This window comes from Amphibalanus amphitrite, unplaced genomic scaffold (assembly GCF_019059575.1).
Source record: "Amphibalanus amphitrite isolate SeventyFive unplaced genomic scaffold, NRLGWU_Aamphi_draft 001082F_arrow, whole genome shotgun sequence".
NCBI classification, from domain to species: Eukaryota; Metazoa; Arthropoda; class Thecostraca; order Balanomorpha; family Balanidae; genus Amphibalanus; species Amphibalanus amphitrite.
Window position 1 is genome coordinate 150,264 of NW_024882576.1, and position 22,869 is coordinate 173,132.

Here is a 22,869-nt window from a genome sequence, read left to right on the forward strand (position 1 = left end):
TTGGTTTTTACACTGTCCTCAGACCAGCGACTTAGCATGGCAATGACGAACACCATTCACATTATGACCAGTTATGAGGACGTTTCAGATGTATCGCAAAAGTTTATTGCATGCCAACCGCAGACTATTGGCAGTATTTGAATTTAACCAGCATTGACATGTTTTATCCCATTTTCAGACAAGATATTGAATACTTGCACGGTTCAATCTTGCGCCGGTGATCTGTTTTACCGTCGTGGACCTCAGCGCCACTGATTCCGCCCACCAAGTTTCCTGAGCTGCACATCTGCACCGAGGCCCACCCGTCCTACACCATGCCGGCCGTGAACCCAGAGATGGAGCTGGCTCGCCAGGAGGCGGCCGAACGGATCGCCAAGGGCCGCCTCGCCCAGCAGGAGGCCGCCGACAGTCTGATCCTCCAGTGCGAGGAGGCGGCGCTGCCTTGGCTCGAGCTGACGGCCGAGGTCCGCGAGCGTATCTGCCGCCAGGTGCAGCTCGCTCACAACGGCCGCTGTTACGACAACTTGGCCGACCTGCTCGGGGTGGACCCGGTGGACCGCCGCTTCTGCGCCGAACAGGTGGCCGGACACCTCAAGAGCTCCACCGAGCTGCTGCTGGAGGACTCCGCGCGCCGCCGCGCCGAGCCGCTGCCGGCCGCGCTGCTGCTGCGCTTCCTGCGCGAGCACAGCCTGCTGCGGGTGCTGGCGGACGTGGCTGGCGGCGTGCGCGAGGCGTGCGCGCGCCGCCGCCAGCAGGAGCTGCTCAGCCGCGCCTCGTGCTCGCCCATGGACAGCGGCTACCAGAGCAGCGACCATTGCGGCAGCGACATCGTCGGCGTGCTCTCCGAGCCGCCCGATGCCTCTCTGGTGAAGGCCATTCCCGTGCGCTCCGAGCCGCCGACCTCGCCGACCGCCTGGGAGGCCGACCTCAAGAAGCCGACACAAAACTCCAAGAAGCTGATGCTGACGTATGCGTACGATGGCCGCGAGACGGCGCTGGAGGTGGCCAAACAGCTGAAGGGGTTTGGTTTCCGGGTTATGATGCTCGAGGAGCAGAACCGCCACCGGTATCTCGACTCCTACTCGGCCGTCAAGAAGTGGTTCACGGGAGTCGACTACATCGTGCCCGTGCTGACCGCCGAGTATTTCGCGGCCACTCAGAATCTCTCCTCTGCCCGGGAGGAGCCAGCCCGCCGCCTGGCCGCCGACGCACGGTTCGTCTACACGCTGATGTGCGCCGAAATGGAGTCAAACATGCACGTCAACTATCGCGTGCGTGCCGTGATGCCGGACGGCGCCGCCGAGGGTCTGAGCGAGCACCCGCTCTTTGGCTCGCCGCTCTTCCGCTTTCCGTTCTCGGTGAGCGAGCTGGATATGCTGGCCGAGTGCCTGGAGGACTAGCCGGCGAGCTGGCGGCTAGTGCGAGGTGGGAACTTCGCGTCGTGTTTAGGGTAAGTACCTACATGATAGGTGTTCTATTTTGGTGGGTGATCGTTGTGGACGTGAGGTATGGCATGTGAGAGCTACAATGTGAAATAACGTATCGTTGATAAAATACGAGGTTCGGTAGTATACATAATTACTGATATTTTTACAACCAGCTGTGATTTAGGCAGTGCTGAAGCACTCTAAAATATGGATGATACTGTGCCAAATTAGCAGTCAAGCAATTAACAGTCGATGATTGTCAAATAGGGACGACGGAATTGGATGGTAACGGATGTTAGCTTGTCGGTGTATTTAAAGTCTCGTCTGACCTTTTGATTTATTGTTGATCATCACTCAACTGGCCGAACAGATCATCGTATCTGCCGGACGATATATTATTGATCATCACTTCTTTGACTAAACAAGTGATTGTACATATTTGAATTCTGATTTTCGCAGAGTTCCGGAACATCTTCCTTGACTTAGTCAATAGTCATCTTTTATACACAACTAGAGGGACAGCATTACGCGCAGCGTAAAGAGGGACAGCATTACACGCAGCGTAATAAGTCAATTTTCAATAAAATCGGCCCAGTAGCGGGCGAGTTATGGCCAGAATAAATTTGGCGTCTCCTCCTGGCCGGCGGTGCTCTGTTCCGGTATTCATTGCCAAAGGTCAGTGACCTTCCGGCTCTGATTTTGCTCAGTTTTCGCAGCGAACAATCTGAGCCTACGGCGCGTGCTCTCTGATCGGCGCCGGCCGCGGCCAAAATTCCGCAAAGATGCGCCTGCCACGTGCAAACTACCGAACCCACCCCCTCCAAAATTTAATACGACAAACAGATGCACGCGTCCGACTTACGTCGAAAATTTCACCCCCGTAGCCCGCACCGTTCCGGAGCAATGGCCCGCCAAGCGTGACTGACGCGTCACATACATACGTACATACATACATACATACATACGGACGTTTTGATTTTTATATATGGGACTAGAGGGACAGCATTACGCGCAGCGTAATAAATCAATTTTCATTAAAATCGGCCCAGTAGCGGCCGAGTTATTGCCAGAATAAATTTGGCGTCTCCTCCTGGCCGGCGGTGCTCTGTTCCGGTATTCATTGCCAAAGGTCAACGACCTCCGACTCTGTTTTCCCTCATTTTTGCAGCGAACAATCTGAGCCTAGGGCGCGTGCCGTCTGCTCGGCGCCGGCCGCGGCCAAAAATCCCGCAAAGATGCGCCCGCCACGTGCAAACCACCGAACCCACCCCCACCAAAATTGAATACGACAAACAGATGCACGCGTCCGACTTAAGTCCAAAATTTTACCCCCGTAGCCCGCACCGTTCCGGAGCAATAGCCCGCCAAGCGTGACTGACGCGTCACATACATACATACATACATACGGACATTTTGGTTTTTATATATGTAAACTAGAGGGACAGCATTACGCGCAGCGTAATAAACCAAGTTTCATTGCAATCGGCCCAGTAGCGGCTGAGTTATTGCCAGAATAAATGTGGCGACTCCTCTTGGCCGGCGGTGCCCTGTTCCGGTATTCATTGCCAAAGGTCATTGACCCGACGACTCTGATTTCGCACAGCTTTGCAAGCGAAGAAACTGAGCCTAAGGCGCGTGCCGTCTGCCCGGCGCCGGCCGCGGCCAAAATTCCGCAAAGATGCGCCCGCCACGTGCAAACCGCCGAGCGCACCTCTTCCAAAATTTAATACAACAAACAGATGCACGCGTCCGACTTATGTCGAAAATTTCACCCCCGTAGCCCGCACCGTTCCGGAGCAATAGCCCGCCAAGCGTGACTGACGCGTTTCATACAGACATTTTGATTTTTATATATGTAATCACAAAGGTCGCTACAGATCATTTACAGACCGTTTACTTTAGTCTGTGACGATAAAGGGAAGTTTGTAATGCGTGAATAAAATAGCAATATGATACAGTTAACTGTACAGTAAGGCACATCTGATAAAAAACAATCTCATATTGTTTTCGATCATTTGCTTTTGATTGCTAGTTGTGCTCAGTGTACGTCATATGGTTTACTGGTGCCGGCCTTGCTGGTCCGGTCGGTTTCGCTGTCGTGTCATGTCATCTAATATGTTTACTGTGTTACGCGTCACGTGACGTTTCTCGTGCATGGCGTGACGTCGTGTTTGTGACTCGTGGTGGCATGACGTCACTGTATGCGTGACGCGCTGTACTGGTGTTTCCCGTGATGTCCACGCTCTATGTCGTATTGTCTTGTGGACCATTTTAATGCTGCATCAAAGCGCTTTATACCAGTACTTACTTGACACATTTTTTTATTATCTTTCCGGACGTGCACTTTTTTATCGGAAAATTGTGTTGAATGATGTATGGAATGGTTTGAAAGTAAGTTTTTGGCTTCTGCCGTGAATCTTAGCTACCGCAAAAAGAAAATGTAGGAAGCGTGCCATTGCAGATATGACTGAAGAGCATAATACGAGAACATGTTCATCAGCTTGAACATTGAGGTACTGGTACCAAAAATATGTCGCTCTTTTCTGCGATTAATGCATGGTTAAGGTCGGTATCGCCATTGGTCGATACCAGCAGAAGCATAATTATGTGTGGCTCGTGCTGTGGATTCTGAGCATTTGCGTGGTATTTGTGGATTGTTCAATCGGTGTTTATGTCGATGGCATATGGCAATGTTGAGAGTTTACTCGTTACTTATGTCCAAAATTTTAATATACAACCCACCAGGGCATTGTTTTATTCATAAACAGCACAATTAGGCTAACGAAGAAGTTGGATGTCCAACGGTGTACCTATCAAAACTAGATCACATGAATATAGCATGCGTGCATTTATTGACTTTCATGCATACACCATTTCATAACAAAGGAACTTAACAATGCAACAGGAACTGCTATGAACGTAACAAAACCAAGCGAACGCAAACCATATCCAAAGGCACATCGTTACCAAACAGAAAGAACCATTGCTCTCCCCTGGCAGATAGATCTTCACATAAATACCATCCGATATTTGTGCAAGATATTTTACACAAAGGAAATTAAGTACTGACTTGTTCTGAGTAAATTAATCTATATAATTTACCCCACAAATTCAGATTGTCGATGAATATCTCGTTCTTTGTAATGTAAACTACAACATAACATAGCCGACGCGAACAACAATAAACGCGTGAAAAACAAAAGTTTTTTTCAGCCAATACACATTTTGTTTAGTGTTGTAATAGCCTAAACCGCGTTCGGAGAGGGAGGGAAGTTTTTAATCTTTATAGTGAGCGGTGATGGCACACCACGACCCGACTCGACTCCGGTTCAGGGGTCAGGTCTGCCTGTGGGAACCGCGCCGCAAATGACCCATTGACTGGAGCCCCGTACCGGTAGTGGCACGGCTGGCCCGTGTCGCGGTCGATTTTCACATTGCAACATCAGGGAACTCACTATTGGCCAGAGCCCGGTTACATTTAGCGAGGGGAGGCTGCTGCCTGCTTCCTGGTTATCTTCGGCAATCTGCAGAACACATAATTCATTTAAAATCGACATTCACGTTATGAATGTCGGTAACAAAGTTTGCCATTGTTAGGCTTGATAAGTGTACTGACGCTGAGGCTCCGGCTGCTGGAAGTCGGGCCTCACCGGCGACTCCGTCTGATACCCTGACTACTGGAGCGGATTCGGGGGCCGGTATCTCAACTGCCCTCGGTTCTGTGCTTGATAGCCAGCCGCTTCCGGGGCCCCCGGCTGGTATCCGGACCGCTGTTCCTGAGGCTGATAGCTCGTGTTGGCCTGATAGGTTTGCTGCAGCGGCGTTTCTGACTGGTAATCTCCAGACTGTTTGAGACCCTGGGTCTGATAGTCCAACTGGTTTTGGGCCTCGGACGGGGAGCGCGATTGAGGCTGAAGATCGGGGCGATAGCCGCTCTGCTCCTGGCCTCGGGGCTGGTAATCATCTAGCTCCTGAGTCTCAGACTGGTAGTTGGTCAGCTCGTTGCTTTGAGGTTGGTAACCATTCTGGGACTGAGGCTGGTAGCCGTTTTGTTCCCGTCCCTGGAGTTGGTTGCCGTTCCGTCCTTGATCGGGAGTCCGGTAACCAGTCTCGCCTTGACTCACATATTCCTGATATCCAGCCTCCGCCTGAAGCCCGAACTGCTGGTTACCCGTCGGCTGCCTCCTCCCATCAGACTCCCGGTAGCCAGCGACCACCTCCCTCACTCTGCCTGTCTCCCGCTGTCTGTACTGGCTACTCTCTCCGCCTCCGCGAGGGTACTGCGCCTGCCCCTCGTACCGCACATCAGCCACGAAGCCGCTCTGGCCGTCCACGCGGTAGTTGACCGTCTGTGTGCGCGTGTCCGGCAGCAGGACGTAGTAGGAGCCCTCGGTGAGGTCCCCGCTGCGCGCCTCGCGGTGGCCAAAGTCGGCCCCGTCGGCGTTCTTGACGCCCCACTGGAACTCGTAGCGGGCGGGGTCCTGAGGGCGGAAACAGAGCACGGGTGCAGGTGAAGTGTTAATGCCTTTGATCATCGCCACTGAACTAGATTAGCTGAATATGATAGCTTCATTCAGCATGTCAGTTTTACTGGGTTGTATAATTTCTGTATTAGATTTATAAGCTTCATGTTATTTGAGTGCTTTGAACTCATTCTCACCTGCATGTAAGCAGCCGGATTGTAGGCCTCTGGTTGCTGTTCAATGAGCTGTTGTTGCTGATCCCGGTATTGCGGCTGCTGGGTTATGGATTCTAGTCCATTACCTCTGAGCTCCTGCTGCTGATTCCTGAACTCCTGCTGCTGGTTCCTGTACTGCGTCGGCTGATCTATGAATCCCAGCTGATTATCTCTGAGCTCCTGCTGCTGATTTCTAAACTGAGGCTGCTGGTCCCTGAGCCCTCCCTGTTGATTTCTATATTCCGGTTGCTGGTTTCTGAGCTGCTGGTTGCCGCCGTCATACACGAGGTTCCTCTGGATCTGGGCAGCACGGGCCGCTCCAGACAGGGTCTCGAGGGCGGTGCGGTAGCCCGCCTGAGGCCGGTCGCTGGGCCGCTGCTCCTGCTGAGGGCTCGCGATGGGACGCTCCAGTTGCAGAGAGCCGGGTCCGGGCACCGGGCTGGGAGAGACGGTGGGACGGGGGAGGGTGGTGGGTGGAGCTGCAGCTCCTTGAACGTAGTTGGGGCGAGGGTCAGGAGGAGCAGCGTAGTTCTGCGCTGGTTCGAGGGCAGAGATGGTGTTGGAATTGATCCCGGCGTCAGGGGCGAGATTTGGCCGAGGAATGGGGATCGGAATAGAAGTGGGGCCTTGTCCATTATAGTTTGACTGGATGTTAGGGGCAGGAGCACCTTGAAGCTTCACCACACGCCCAGGACTTGAAGCCGAGTTGTAGCTCTGCTGCGAGCCAGCGGTGGGCGCGTAGGTAGACGGCTGCTGATCAAACCGCCCCTGTCGTCCGCTAGCTGAGCCGAAATCACCTGCCGTTCTGGCCAGGGCAGCGAGACCGATCAACGACTCGGGAGCGCCTCTGAACACTCCTCTCACCTCATTCTGGAGATTGGAACTCCCGACACCACCGAATCTCTTCGACCCCCGGGAGTTAGCTCTCCGCTGCGGGAGTACCGTCGGGGGCACGCTCGCCTGGCTCGTGCCGGGACGGGGGGTCGAGTACCGCTGCTGCTCCTGCTCGGAGGGGACTCCTCCGTAGGCCCGGCTGGGCACCGCAGTGGGACCGGACGGCGAGCGGGCACCGAATGGAGCCGCGACCAACTCCTGCTCGGTGTAACCACGCTGGCGCTTGGCGCGGCTGATCGCGGGCAGTGCGAATACTGCCGGCAGCAGCAGGCAGGCCCAAATGAGAATCACGGCGCTCTGAAAGAGAAGGACGGGAAGATAATAGGGTGCGGTCTGCCGTCGGTGCGGTCTCTACATACGGAATATCAATATTGCAATATTATGCCTTACGTATTTATCCGCGCTAGTGTAACAAACTGCAGGTAATCAGATATGAAATACGCGTATCGTTATTCTACTATTGATGTGTGTTTTGTTCATTTAAAGTGCACAAAGTTGACGTCGGTGAAAATACCGCAATTAAATCATAGGAAGTCATTGCTATCGAATGCTGAGGCTTGAGGCATCTGCGGCTGCCGGGCCGATTAGCCGACTCCACTGTACGCTCGTCGCTTACCTTCCACATGGCGCTCCTAGTCACACTCCGAAACACTGACTCCGAGTCACTGACTACACCTCCTGCGACGCCGCACAACTATATACCGTCGCTGCACTCGTCACTTTCAATCTACCCTGTGCACCGTCTGATGGGCCACCGGTCACCGGAAATGGGGTCGCCCAGGTCACCGCCAGGTCACCGGGGTCGGCTGCAGCGCATCCCGCCCCGCCCGACTGGTGGGTCTCAGCCTTCCGTGTGACTTCCGAGCGAGCTGGGAACGCGGCACGGTCTTCCGGGTGTTGTCACCGGCTATTCAGCAGCGGAGGGCGAGCGGAATAGTGACAGCCCTGCATGTGTGACCCAGTGACGTATTCCGTAGTTGACCCGGCTCTTGTTTTATATGTGACCCGCCTCTTGTTCTTTCTGTGACCGAGAGTGTGTTCCCTTCGTGACCCAGGGCGTGTCTCGGCTGAGACCCAGGATGTGAAGGGCTGCACCCCGGTGGTGACAGCGGTGTCGCCGTCTCCGCGTCGTGACGACGTCCAAAATGTCATATATTGTTTTAACATGGTTTTGTAATTTCCGCTTCGGGTGCATGCCGTTCATCCGCAGTCGGTTTCATTCTGAAACGGGCTAGGGATACCTATCAGAAAATATATACGCATAATTATTTTTTATCATATCTACCACCTACATACCAAATACATGTAACTATTAGGAAACATTAACGGTTGAAATTCCCCAAAGGTTCAAAGTATGCAAACAAAATGACTTACTTGAAAACACATTTCCTGAATCCTGACAAGACGGCAATGTTGTTTTGTAGGGTTAGGCCCTTTCGGCCTGACAAAACCTTTCCAGAGCCGAAAGGATGAAGGGAAATTGCAGAGTGGTATGTGTTATCTCTCATCTGTATGGTAATGCCAACCTATCTCTGTTTAAGATATGAGCCCGGAACATTCGTGACTGTACCGTTGTCTTTCGATAATACAAGTCAAGAGCTCACGAATGTCGTATTGATCATGTTCCGGGCTCATATCCCCTTTGTCATTGCACGATGTGAAATTGTTTTTATTAAATTCACTAAATAGAGACTTATTTGTTCACTGCTGTGCTTTGTGAGTTAGTTGATCAGAAATAAGGGAGACATTGGTCAGGGTGCGCCGCCCCGGTTCGTTGCCGGGACTGAGGCCAACTAGCCATGGACAGGCCAAAGATGGACAGGCCAAAACCAAGGGAATATGCTGCTAAAGTGCTTAGGTACCTACCTGTTGAATGAAATTCCTCTATTACATCGGCGTTCAAAAAACGCTGGTTTTATCATTGTAAGGTACCTTTATTGGAAACTAGTGGAAAATCATTAACGAAATACGCTGCCTTCACCTAAATCCCCTTTATTCCCCGCTGGCCGGTATTCATTGGCATAACGCATTGCGGCACAGCATGTTTCAGGCGCCAGAAGCTGAAGCCACCTATCGGCCGTAATGAGAACTACACCCGGTCTTGCGGCACAGCGTATTTCAGGCGCTGAAAGCTAGCGACATCTGTCGGCAGTAATGAGAGCTACCGCTTGTCTTGCGGCACAGCATATTTCAGGCGCTATAAGCTAGCGTCATCTATCGGTGGTAAAGGGAACTACCGTTTGTCTTGCGGCACAGCATGGTTCAGGCGCGCGAACTCGGTGCCACTTACTGGCAGTAATGAGTACTACCACTTGTCTTGCGGCACAGCATGGTTCAGGCGCACGAATTTGGTGCTACCCATTGACAGTAATAAGAATTACTACTTGTCATGCGGCACAGCATGGTTCAGGCGCGAGAAGTCGAATTCGTCTGTTTATTGGCTGTAATAATAACTCACTACGACTGTAGGACAAAGTGTGTTAATGAAGCATACCTACGACATAAAGAAAGCATACCTCGCCCGCACATGCCATTTTCCCATCCTAGAACGCACATGGGGGGGGGGGTTACCACCACCCCGCGCCATTTCGTTCCTGTTGGAGATAGAGCTTCGCGGTAAAGACCAAAAAGATTCTTTGGGAAGAGACGAATCCAATGATACCCAGTTTTACCTTCTCAGGTCAGTCATTGAGCTTCCAGATCAGGTCAAACTAAAAAATGTTGCTGCTTTGGGTCACCGTTGGATATCAAGTGCGCTGCTTATCATATACCGATGACGATGCCGTTTTCTGGTGCCAAGCCAGCTAGAACCTCTTTGTCACACTATCCGACCAGATTTTTGCTGCTGAGGTCATTTCAGGTCAAGTTAGGTCAAGGTCAATGATATGTGTTTGTATGTCTGTGTGTGTCTGTGTGTATACTGATGTGTGCACCGAGTGCTTATGTGTCCATATTACATGAAATCATGATCTGAGAAGCTTTTACCAAAAATGCAGTAAAAAAACGCAATTATTTTAGATGAACTAGGTTGACCTTGACCGGTGACCCTGATCTTGACATGTGCACATCGCCGAACAACATGTTCCATGGTAGGTGGGAGGTAAGACTGGCAAAAAAGGCCGAAATCAAGGTGTCAAAAGCTCACAAGGCCCATAGCCAACGCAAGATGTTGAGAATTGGTCATTTGGGTCATGACATGACCTGAAAAACGAGGTCATATCTCCGAAACCAAAAACCACAGAAACCTCAAATTTTCAGTGGACATCAAGAAAGGATAGAGGAGCAGCTATACGAAAAATCAAGCTTCTAGCTCTAAAAATGTGCAGTGCAGAGCAGAAAGACTACCTGGGGAGGGGGTGTCAACCACCCCCCCCCCCCCATGTGCGGGCGAGGGTTAATGGCGATCAATCAACCGAAACTATTTCGTTAAGATTTTCGTATTTCTAGTCGATTCACATGGACAGTGAACTGCATGAAATACCATGCGCATGTTTAACGCTTTTTATTGATAAACACATTGGATACATGTAACATGAAATATTTGATTTAACACAATCGTTTATCACGAAAACACATAGTTCAGTACCATCGTCGATTGCGATAAAATGTCGCAACTCGCACTATACCTAAGAAATAACAAAAATGGCATGGTAACAGCTCAAAACCATGTTCAAGACTTAGCACAAACTATTTACGCATAAATAAAGCGAACCATTTGCCTAAGCTACACGCATTCAGCGCAATATGCGCATCCGTGGCAATATGTATATATGCATATGAAGGCGATCTCGATAATCATTTTCATGTACCTAAAATATGCTTATAATGTTTACTCGTAGTTCGCAATAGTCTAGCAGCAGCTCTAACTACAACAGTGATTCACTTTTCTGCATGGCGTGCAGCAGCCGCGTCAGTTTCCGCCTCGCCACCGTCACCATATCCACTCGCGCCTTCTGAGTCGGCTGAAACCCACAGCCGAGCGCGTCGCCCTCATCGGACCACGCTCCGGCCCACTCGGCACACGACTCTCCCTGCAGCTCGCCGCTCAGCTCAGCTCCCGACTCAGCAGCACCAGCTCCTGAGAACAGGCTGCGTCCCTGAGGTGCTCCCAGCTGACCTCCCTCCGTCACAGCAGAGCTGCTCTCCGCCGTCCCGTTCCAGTCTCCGAACAGCTTCACTCCCTCGGGCACTGCGCTCTCTGCCTCTGCCTCTACCCCTCCATCTCCTCCCGCCCTCTTCAGCACATCAATAAACTGCACAACAGGCCCGGTGGGGTCATACAGCTGGCCGCTGCGCCGGTGCGGGTACAGCACGTGCTGCTCCACGAACTGCTCCGGCTCCAGGCCCAGAGCGATCGCCCGCCACCGGGCCCGCACCAGGTCGGCCGCCTTCTCCGCGATCATGATGGTCGGTGCGTTGGTGTTTCCGGAGATGATGCGGGGCATTACTGAGGCGTCCACCACTCGTAGGCCGCTGACGCCGTATACTCTGCCGAAACGGAGAAGAGGGGGATGTGACGTGGCGCGGTGACGGGGGAGAGGGAAGAAGTGAGATCATGATACAATTATCCCACAAGCTGCACCTTACCAAAACTGAGTGATGGTGTAGTGATACCACTCATAGAACACTGACACAGTATGTATACCCCTCCCTGCATGTGTTGGAAGGAAGATTGACCACTGACCGGTAAGGCGAGTGCCGCAGTGACATTTATAGAACCTGCATCACGCGATAGCATCTGAGTTTCATGAAGAAAACAAGCTACATAATAACACGGAACAAAAATGATAGACGAACGCGTTTCGGCTAAATCGTCGTCATCAGCGTCTAAAAGGAGAACATGAGGCACACATCGAGCTTTTTTTTGCTCGATGTGTGCCTCTTGTTCTCTTTTTAGACGCCGATGACGGGAATTTAGCCGAAACGCGTTCGTCTATCATTTTTGTTCCGTGTTATTATATGTACTTGTCTCAACTGAAATAAAACAAGCGACATACCGCAAACGTCTCACAACGACAGACATTTTATGATTTTTACTGTTTTTCAGTAGCACCGTGACCCGACTTGCACGCTCTCAGGCCGCTCTCACCTGAGCTGGTTATCTACCACCGACCAGGGGTCGTACGCCGGGCCCATTGCGCACGTGCTCGTGTCGTGGTAGATGGTCTCGGAGAAGACGCGCGCCTGACACTCCCACCAGGGCCCGCTGCGGGCGCCCAGAGCGCCGCAGAACTTACTGGGCACCAGACTCGGACGGGCCCCGACATGGCGGAACGGCGCTGACAGAGCCACCTGCAGGGCGAGGCCAGTGACATGGGTGGGGTCAGTTGGCAACAGGACGAAAAGACGGATTGAGGTAAACCGGACAGACAGACGGACAAACGGTCAGCTTACAGATCGACAAGTATGTAAACGATCAATTAACCACATTGTTGTCAGACAGATAACTTAGCGAGATGCAGGTCATTGATATATTTCCGTGCCAATTAATATGTGATATTGTGCAACGAACTACGAAGAATGGGTCGCAACTCGCAGATGTGCTACTTTAGATGCTAAACAACCGCTTCCTCTTCAGTGAAAATATATCAACCATTCTCAGCTTTAATTGAAGTCATATGATGGCTCAAGACGTTGTTAGACGTCCGCGGATTACCGAGCAGACCTACTCTCTGCTCATTAAATCGGCGTCACCCACCTTTTCGGCCATCAGGCCGGCCTCTCGCAGCACGGCCACGTCCCAGGGGTCGTCGAACAGGCGCAGCTGAATGGCCGGGTCCTGGAACGGGTTCCGCGAGCGCAGCAGCACCCGGCCCCGGCTGCGCGGACGCAGGTTGATTGGCACGATCCGGAAACCCGACCGGAACTTGTTGGGCGAGAATTGGCTCCACAACTGGACAGAGAAGGTGGGAAATGGGAATCGGTGGTTAGGTGTGCACATGATCTTCTGCACATGATTGAATGAATTTTAATGAGATTTAAAAGGATAAGTGGCATAAGATAGTTTATATAAATAAAAAGTGTACTAATTGAACACGATTTCTAAGTTCGGAACGTTAATGAAGTGCAATGCCTCTTCGGTTTTCAGATGTTCGATATAAACTAAATTAACTTTGAAGGTAATGATTTCTATTTCCTGTTGTTGATACTCACTACTCCGACAGCTGGGATTTTCCACTCAGCTCGTATTCAAACGACAGTCACTTGCGTTACCATGCCCGTCATGGAACGACATTCGAAGTGTCAATAACCAGTCTGAATGACCGATCTATTTCGAACTCACCTTGTTGGACAGGCTGAGGAAGTCTCTGAATATGATGCCGCCGTCTGAGGCCAGCTGAAGTGGGTAGAAGAGGAGCTGCACGTCCGGCCAGTCAACTCCGTAGCTAACGTTATTCAGCGGCGAGCTCAGGAAGGCCGTGCCCTCAATACCCAAGTTCGTTGCCAATGGACCTGTAAATTAAAGGGATATCGTAATTAAAAGGAACACAATGCAATCATTAAAGCTTAAATGCATTGTTAAACATTCTGTTGAATGTAATGCCAGTTCATTGCATTACTTTATATTGACTTCATATTTCACCCTAGCACCGATTATCATTCAATCCATCGTAACTAACAAATGCCAGGTATTCCTTATTGAAACTCTATGTCGTCTTCATAAGGACCATACCCTTTCGTTTGAAGAGGTAGTTGAAGATATTGACAGGGTTAATGAGCTGCAGCAGCGTGAGGCCGCGGCCCTTATTGGTGAGATATTCGGCACCTCCCACTCCGAAATGACTCTGCATGTTCTCACCGACCCCGGGCAGGTCGTGAATGCAGGGAATCTGCCGAAGAAAAATGTCACTCTATGGCGTGTGATAAGCGTAATGGCTTAGAGGGTAGGTACAAGTTAGACGTGTGTTGTGGAACTGCCTACGGTGCAAATCTGCTTGTTTTTCATTCAAGTTAGGAGCTAGTGCATCGTGAATATTACACGGTGAAGTCCGACCTGGACGCGCCACTGCGATGGCGGTCACTGAATGGTCACGCACCCCTGACCGCCGATCCGCCATGTGGCATCCTGTGGTGACATCGGATTCAACCCGAGGCCTGTGGAAAGTCTCGCTAGGTTTGAACAATGCAGAGAGATCACGTAGCACGCAGCTAGCGATGATAAAAGCTCGGATATGCTCTCTGTCCATGCGATGTCGGTATTGTTTGTGTGACATCCGTTATGGGCTGTGAGTGCCTGTGACAATCACCACTAATACATTATTATTAGGTCTTAGATATTTAGTATGATAGGCATCGACTGAAGACCACAACTAACCTTAAACTTCTTCAGCTCGTGGCACGGCCCGACTCCGGACAGTTTCAACAGCTGGGGCGTCTTGAAGGCGCCGGCGCTCAGGATCACCTCCTTCCTCGCCCACACCACGTAGCGCTTGCCGCCCTTGAAGAAGACCACTCCTTTGGCGCGCCTGGTCACCTGGTCGACGATGACCCGTGTGGCTGGAGCGCGCACCAGGATGTCGAGGTTGTGCCGCTGAGAGGCGCCCCGCAGGTAGCCACGCGCCGTGGACCACCGCTCACCGTTCTTAGAGGTGGTCTGGTGGTGCATGAACCCTGCGGGAATGCAGAAATGACGAGTTACAAGGGCGAATGGAATGCACGCGTCTACTTATAATAAACTTTACCATAGATAACATGAATCATGTTATCTATGACTTTACTTAACAAGCACAAAGTTCCTAGGGATGATCATTTATCACGGCCGCACCATTTTAAATTTTGATAAGTCGATAAGTGTATCTGTAATTGTTGAAAAAAAACTAATCGAGCTAACACAGTAAATGTAAGGGGCAAAGCTGTCCGGCGCGCCCTAAAGCCCCAATTAACAAACAAACGAAAGCTTTGTTCAGCCCTAACGCTTTGATATCTTATGCGTCGGCATAACTGATGCATAATATCCAAAGCGCTGGCCTTCTTCGCCATGTCAAGCGTTGAACAAGGTGATTCATTTTATTTTACTACTCAGAACTCTGCGCTCGTCAGCCGCAATAGCAACTCCCGCGCGCCGGAAGCCACACTCGTGTTATAAAAGGTTTGGCTCGGGGAGGGAAGGGAATTGCTCAACTCAGCATTCAATTATGAAAACAAGTACCGCAATGTCAAAGGATAATGATTATCATAAACGTATTTACATCGCATCACTACAAAGTTCCCTACCATAGTTAGATATCGGCCGAATGTAATACGCACTAAACATTGCTGAGCGTTTTTCCGGAGCTATGCAAGCTCATGCCACATGCATGAAGGCCCGTTTCTGCATCTCAAGTGTATGTAACCTCCGCGCACACTCGATGTCAATGACCTCGCACAGTCACAGGTCACAGGGGACCACACTTCAACGTGTCCCGTCACTGACCAGACCAGTAGACCACTAACGGAGGACGGTCACCACTCATGGATACTGAGTCCAGAGAACGGAACCGGGTCCTCCAAAAGAAGAGCTCACCACTCTGGGTATAAGGCCCGCTAACAGGTAACAGGTCACCACTCACGGGTCTGCAGTGCGCCGTTGACATCTCCGACCGGGTACCCGAGCGATAGCCCAGCCTTGAGCCAGATTCGGCCGAGGTCCGAGATGTACTGTGGAGGCGACACCGCCAGCGGGCCGCCCACAGCGTGAAATGCTGCGAAGCGGATGGAGAGGGGGTGTTACTTACATAGTTACCGTGCGCAAGTGAGCCAGTAATCGCCATGCCATGTGTACATAGATCGGTCGTTATCGTTAAAATATGCACACATACAGTGCGATTTAGTTCACAGGCTCACTGCAGATGTGAATGGAAATTGGAATGCCGTTCAAAGGGGTGAACTATGCATATTTTTCACGCTTACATATGTATATTGACACGAGATAGAAAATTGGTGTCACGTTGTGGGCGAAATTTAACACCGATACACGCGTATGATGTACAAATATAAGAGCTTGGATGGAGAAGATGTGAATACAAGGAGTGTAGAAAGTTGACTGGTTCAGTAACTTTTTGAGTTAAATCATTCCAATTTCCACAAAAATATATACTAGGCTCATGCAAAAACTAAAGGATCCCAAAACGTAAACATACCAAAGACATTATCTAAAAAAAATCCTGTTGCGAGGCCTAGTTCTCATGAACTGCCTTGATGGCGACACAATCTGCATCAAGGACACACATTAGATAACATAAAAGAATGAGAAATATGCGACTCATGACACACTTTAACGCCTAACTAGTCATCCAATCTAACGTCCTATCGCGACAACATGTAGTCAGGCCGGATGTACGATTTCACAGGATGGCTGCACCGGTGTTGTGGTTACTGCGAAACGGAAATATGTGAAAATACGTGAAAACTGAAAGGACTACCGCTGATTGAACATATTTGAAAGTAGCCAAACCTTTCACATTTAACAACCAGTAGCTATGTCATCTTGTGTCAACAGTTGTTATCGGTAAATATCAAACCTGTTTGTTTAGAGTCTGTCCTTATTTTTGGTGTCCCAGCAGTCCTACGTTTCACCATTGTTGCTTGATCTGTAATCAACGATTTCTCTCGTGTGGAAAGTTATGTTTAACACATTCAGATACAAAGGAAATAAATATTTCAAATATTATGTCAGTTGTTAAGATATTATTATTTCATGATGGAAACAATTTCAGATAGGTACCATAGGTAATAGCCCACAACGTTCTGAAGAATAAAACGTCACTCTGGATGCTGCAGTTATCCAACAGGCAGACTATACGACCCCCTCGTCTGTCACTCACGTGAGTTCCTCAGCCTGGGATCCTGATTGTCCTCCGCCTTCAGGAAGTAGGGCAGCACGTCCTCGTACCCCCAGCCGGGGTTACCCAGCCGCTCCCACTGGTCATAGTCCTGCCGGTTGCCTCGGATATACATTAAACCGTTGACTGCCGACGAACCGCCCAGCATCTTGCCACGGGGCAGCACACAGACCTGAGTGGTGTAAATCAGGGTCAGAGCGCTGAGTGACAGGATGGTCAGCATCAAATGGGTCCCAGCTGATTGGGAAAAATATCCACGAAATGATGCGTAAATCACCATCAGTATGGCTGTGAATGATATACTGTACCGCAATGCAGCTGCGATCTGTAGACTGCGCCGCACTACACACAAAAGTATTCTAACGAACTATGACGAACACATATCGGGACTCAGTCAATGTGTAAGCCAGAGAACTCACGCCTCCTTTGAAGCCCTGACAGGACCGGTGGTCGGGCGTGGCCCTGAAGCCCCAGTCGTATCCCTCTGTGCCGTAGACGAGGGCGGTGAGCAGGGGAACCTCTGTGAAGACGGTGCCGTCCTCTCCGGCCTCCAGGAGAAGAACTGAGTGGTGAGGGTCCTCCGAGAGACGACTGGCCATCACCGCACCGGCTGAGCCGGCGCCCACTGGGAGAGGGAGGGAGAGGGAGAGAGAGGGAGAGAGAGAGAGAGAGAGAGAGAGAGAGAGAGAGAGAGAGAGAGAGAGAGAGAGAGAGAGAGGGAGAGAGAGACGTCAGATGTGCCGGAGAAGGCGACCGGATTCGATACCAGTGACGGCAGATTCCAATTCATTAAAGTCGCAAACAGAAATGCTTAAACTCACTAATTCCACCAAGCAGCCCTGTTCGCATGCCAACCAATTAGCCTTTTATCTTATTATCTCGAGAAGGGAACAGGAGTAGGTATTCGAAGCTCAATCAATACACCTCATGTACGCCTCACACATGCCTTCTCATTCATTGCCTTACCGACGATAAAGTCATATTCCTGTCTGATGGGCTTGTCGTAGACGATTTTATGCGGGTTGTCCAGCGGAGCGATCAGCGCCAGAGTAGTGAGGCTCACCCCCAGTATTCGGAGCCGGGAGATCAGTTCCAGCACCTTCACACCCATCGCAGTCGAACCTGCATTGACAGGTGTAACTTGTTGACGCTTCCTCGTTATGCAACATACGCAAAGTGGCGTTGCATGTAAGTGCTGTTTAGTGCAATACATTTCAAGTACGGGACGCTACCACTTCACTAATCGTGCATGTATGAACACACAGTTAGAAACGGTTGGATCAAGAAATATCTTCGGCAAGACTCGTGCCTAGTGGGATCAACGAACACGAACCCAAACCACTTATGCATGTTCTATGCATTTTCTAAGTACCTGCTTTTGAATAAGCAGTTTTTAACGGGTTATTTTAACGTCCCTGTTGAGTAAGTTAATGCAACCAGCAGCATGACGCGCAACATTCCATCTCGTGTGCTTTCTGACGGTGTGTTATATAATCAACACCCGACAAACCAGCTTCTGGTATTGAGATAAGCACAATAAAAACACTTCGCACCCTGAGGGCACCTTTGGCTTTTCATATTTTAGGAAAATCGCTTAGTCATTTACGTTATTACTTTATAACCGGAAGAATTTAATATATCATTCAACGCATTTCTCATGATCATTGCGACTCTATCACGAACCGAATGTATTGTCATTGTTCATGGATACTGACGTATTCATACTCACATGCACATCTATAACTAACTATGACACAAAAAAATAACTTACCAAATCAAGCGCTCCGTAGCAATGGGGTACTGGGTTAATCCAATTCGTCAGAACGCACATACGCAGATGAACACACTATCAGCTCCCAAACTCTCCTCAGTACGCACAACTGCACTCACTCCTACCAACCACACTCCTCTCAGTGCGCCATTCTCACCGCTCTCACACGGGCCTCTCACACCGCCCCCGGTCCTCTCACCCGACCTCTCCGCGCCGCTCGCGGTCGGGACTGAACTGCCGCGGTCGCCGCGCGCCGCCTCACAGGGTCCCGTCCCGGCCACAGACCCCGCGGCTGTCGCGTGCACACTGCACACCTTTCCCCACCGGTGGCCGCCTCTGTGCGCTGGTTACCAATGCACGCGGGCTGCCAGCACCGGCGGCAGATATAACACTATACGGCCGGATGGAAGTGTTGCGTAACACACGCCCCACTTTGTTTTTAACGTAATCCGAGAGAGTGGGTCACCGCGTGGCTGGATCTCCGGTTCTGCAGAACGACATTCTTGTCCTGTGCTGGCGAGAAATTGTAATGACAACAAAACATGATGCTGATTTCCTCAGCCTAAATATGAGTGATGAAGGCTTCGATATTGCGGGAAAAGTGGCAGAAGCAAACCAATGAGTGCGTGCAATGACGTTTATTCTAATACGCTGTCTCTGGAATGCGTAAATATGCGAATTCCTGAGTTATTCTACAGCAAAACAGAGCGCTTTAAATGCTTGTGAGTCCTGCAAATAACCACGAGGCTATGCATATAACTCAAAACATACGTTTTCCGGTGCACACACATACACTTTTCCCTAAATGCTACACACCTTCTACCTACGAACGCTAGTCCCAGGAGGCCACCAGCTGACACAAAGCGCGTCGTTCTTTCCGTGCGTGTTTGTGACACGACCCAGACACACTTTCACCCGGCCGGCTGCGCACACACGCCGCGATGGCCCCGCTCGGTCCCAAACTTACCCGTCACGGGACTCTGAGCGCGGCCACGTAACGCCCAAGGTCGGAGTTTCACGGTCGAGGACGAGGGAAGTGAAAGGCTCCGAGCAGCGGAGGTCTGATCTTATGGAAAAAAGGGTTCAATGGACGGAGATGAGGCGTTGTAACAGATGAGTGTTTTCATCAGTCACAGTCAGCTCAGTGGTCGGTGCTCGAACTAGTGAAGACAGCGTCTGATTGCTAAGCTTATCTATCCATGGTTTGTTGTGCGTCGGGTCAGTAGGGAAACCCGATTCAGGTCGGCTCGGCGGTCGTTATTTTGTAATTGTGCTGATTGGGTGAGCCTGTATTCATAGCAGTGGTCATGTTCCCGGAATAATGAACCCGGCGATTGTTGTGTTGTTATGTGTGATACGAGCATTGCGAAACGTTCGACTCTTAATCCTTACGTCGGATTGTTTCTGACTCCTGAAGTTCGCCTATTAGAAACATTTACATTGAATTAATAAGGGGGAATATTTGTTTCTGGTCCCTAAAAAGCTGTTTCTGGCACCTAATTGCTGATCAGCCCCAAAATGCTTATTCGACCCTAATATCTGAATCTGGCACCTAATTGCTTCCACACAGCCTAAAGTTGCAGATCGTCTAGTTGAACTCCTTATTTGCTGTTTGCTGATTCAGCACCAAAACCAAAACATCCAGCACCTATTTTATTCCACGTTTGCCTACCTAATTCGCGTAATCTTCCTGATTTTATGTATCCTAACAACATGAACGTTGCATTCGGTGATGTCAAGTGCCATTTTCGCCAGTGGAGATAATGATTAATGCCATTTCTAGCCAAAAGAGAATCACTAGCCAGCTATGGTGCAGCATAGCAAGACGCTCCTATACCAGCCCGCTATGTAGAGACTAGAGATTATTGCACCCTCAGCCATTTTAACGTGAAAAGTTTGGATCCGTCACTTCCAGCCAGGCTCTCAGGTCATAAACTGGAGTAAAGCAAAATGTCAACTCTGAACAGACATGCCACGCAACCGGCCCTCTTTTCAATATTATTAGCTTTCTGCAATCATCGTCTGACTCCATCTCGATCAAACGCAGCATCCGGTTTCTACAGGGGCGTTTGACTGACCGGCCACACAATAACCAAAAACAAAATCAAAGCTTCATGCACACATATGACATAAGTAAGAAACGGATGAAAAAGGCACAACCACGGCACAACTCTGCGCGGCAAACAACGGACAATGTCCCACGCAAGATCCCGCGTTTCTTCAGCGGCCTTGAACGGAATGAAAACATTACATTTCTTTTTGGAGCTATTTGATGACGTCAAAAAATACAATACCCGTTTTAATGGTCAAAATCGAGACAATTACTCACAAAAATGTTTCCCTTTAAGCATTACAAATAAATACTTTTAAATATTTAAATGACATTGTTTTTTTTCAAACAAATCAATATTATTTGCTTACTTAAACGTCATATACAATGCTGAGATCACTACGGGGCTGTCTTAGAGTGTAGCTGCACTGGAAACCTTTAGGCTAGACTCCAGGGGTCATTATACCAGAACAACATGATTCTACCAGCCAGTAGTTCATTTTTCTACTAGATTGGTGCTACGCTCAGCATTTAGGTGCCAGATTCAGAAAAAAGAGTAAGACGTACCGATGAATAGGTGCCAGAAACAGCTAATTAAGGTCATTTTCCATGATTGGTGCTGGTATCCACCAAATAGGTGCTGAGGACCAATTTTGGGGCGAGTCAGCTTTTAGGTGCCAGAAATAGCTTTTCTGGGACGCAATTAAATGGCGTCCATTAATAAGTCAGTGCAAGACAAAAAATATAGAAATCAAATCGCATACTTCAGAGCGGCGTGCAATAGTTACATACTCGCAAGCATATGCGACTAGACAGACAGCGTTTACAATTGATTTCTCCTATTGAGGTGCAATGTCCATGGCACGATGTGCAATGAACAGATCTTTAGAATTAGAAGTCTCTGAATTCTACGTCACCATCTCAGCTGATTTAGGGCTCAGCTTCTGCTAAGACGTATCCGAAGTTGCTCCTAGGGCTCCAGAAATACTATCCAAGGACTCCAACTGACGATTTCCCATGCATTTCCCGGGGCTGCCAAATCCATTGTCCCACAAACTGAACGGGACCCTTGGCCTTCATGTCGCCAGTTTCAACCTGATGCTTATCGTGACGCTCGTGTGTTGCCTTATTAATCACAGCTTCAGCAATATTCGACACAGTGTGGACGTGTGGTATTGGAATTTGCATCTCGCTTGTGTGCTCGGGTGGCCGGCCGCGAGCTGGCGGCGCCTCGGCTCGCCGGGCGGCCGGCCTGCCCTGGGGCGGTGCGGGCCGCTCGGCGGGTCGGGCGGCGGGCGGCGCGGGGAGTCGGTTGCGGGGCTCGGTGGAAGGTGGACGGTGAATACAGGCGTGGAACGGCTACATGTTTTGACGGTGAATGAAGACGGCGAACGGCTACATATTTTGGGGGCTCGTCTAAAAGCCTAGCAAGTTCACATGAAGTACGTGCCTGTGATTCCACCGCGCTGTGATTCCACGCTGTGATTCCAAGCTGTGATTCCGCGCTGTGATTCCACGCTGTGATTCGGTGTTGAGATTCAGCGTTGTGAGTCTGCGTTGCGAGTCTGGGCTGGAGTCGCTGCGTCTCGAGTCGAGAGTCGGTGTCCAGCAAGCCAGCAAGTTGACGCCTAGCAAGCCAGCAAGTCGGCGCCCAGCACTCGCGCTCACGTACTGAGCTCTACATTATCCGCGCCACGTTGGGTCTGCGCCGCACCGCTCCACGTCGAGCCTGCTCCGCGCCGCGCCACGTTTGGCCGCGCCGCGCCACGTTTGGCCGCGCCGCGCCGCGCCTCTCGTCGTCGAGCCTGCTCCGCGCCGCGCCACGTTTGGCCGCGCCGCGCCACGTTTGGCCGCGCCGCGCCACGTTTGGCCGCGCCGCGCCACGTTTGGCCGCGCCGCGCCTCTCGTCGTCGAGGCTGAGCCTGCGCCGCGCCGCGCCACGTTTGGCCGCGCCGCGCCTCTCCACGTCGAGCCTGCGCCGCGCCGCGCCACGCCACATTTGGCCGCGCCGCGCCACTCCACGTCAAGCCTGCGCCGCGCCGCGCCACGTTGGCCGCGCCGCGCCACGTTGGTCGCGCCGCGCCTCTCCACGTCGAGGCTACACCGCTCCGCGCCACGTTTGGCCGCGCCGCGCCTCTCCACGTCGAGCTTGCGCCGCGCCGTGCCACGTTTGGCCGCGCCGCGCCTCTCCACGTCGAGCCTGCGCCGCGCCGCGCCACGTTAGGTCT

At 50.9% G+C, this 22,869-nt stretch overlaps 2 protein-coding genes across 2 annotated transcripts; one reads left to right on the forward strand and one right to left on the reverse strand.

Moving 5' to 3' along the window:
• Positions 1–178: 178 nt before the first annotated feature.
• LOC122369884 lies at positions 179–10,680 on the forward strand. The gene is made up of 4 exons (XM_043344990.1): positions 179–1,141; positions 2,885–2,897; positions 9,853–9,900; positions 10,657–10,680. Exons 1-4 carry the CDS (start codon positions 315–317, stop codon positions 10,678–10,680), a joined length of 912 nt encoding a protein of 303 aa, XP_043200925.1. The 5' UTR covers positions 179–314.
• Positions 10,487–18,938, reverse strand: LOC122369899 (glucose dehydrogenase [FAD, quinone]-like). Its single transcript, XM_043345012.1, has 11 exons — positions 18,592–18,938; positions 17,787–17,942; positions 17,240–17,445; positions 16,803–16,992; positions 15,549–15,680; positions 14,315–14,610; positions 13,673–13,829; positions 13,283–13,452; positions 12,698–12,892; positions 12,089–12,291; positions 10,487–11,487 (listed from the first exon to the last, which is right to left on the reverse strand). The coding sequence occupies exons 2-11, from the start codon at positions 17,929–17,931 to the stop codon at positions 10,866–10,868; spliced, it is 2,316 nt and encodes a 771-aa protein (XP_043200947.1). The 5' UTR covers positions 17,932–17,942; positions 18,592–18,938; the 3' UTR covers positions 10,487–10,865.
• Between the last annotated feature and the right edge of the window lie 3,931 nt (positions 18,939–22,869).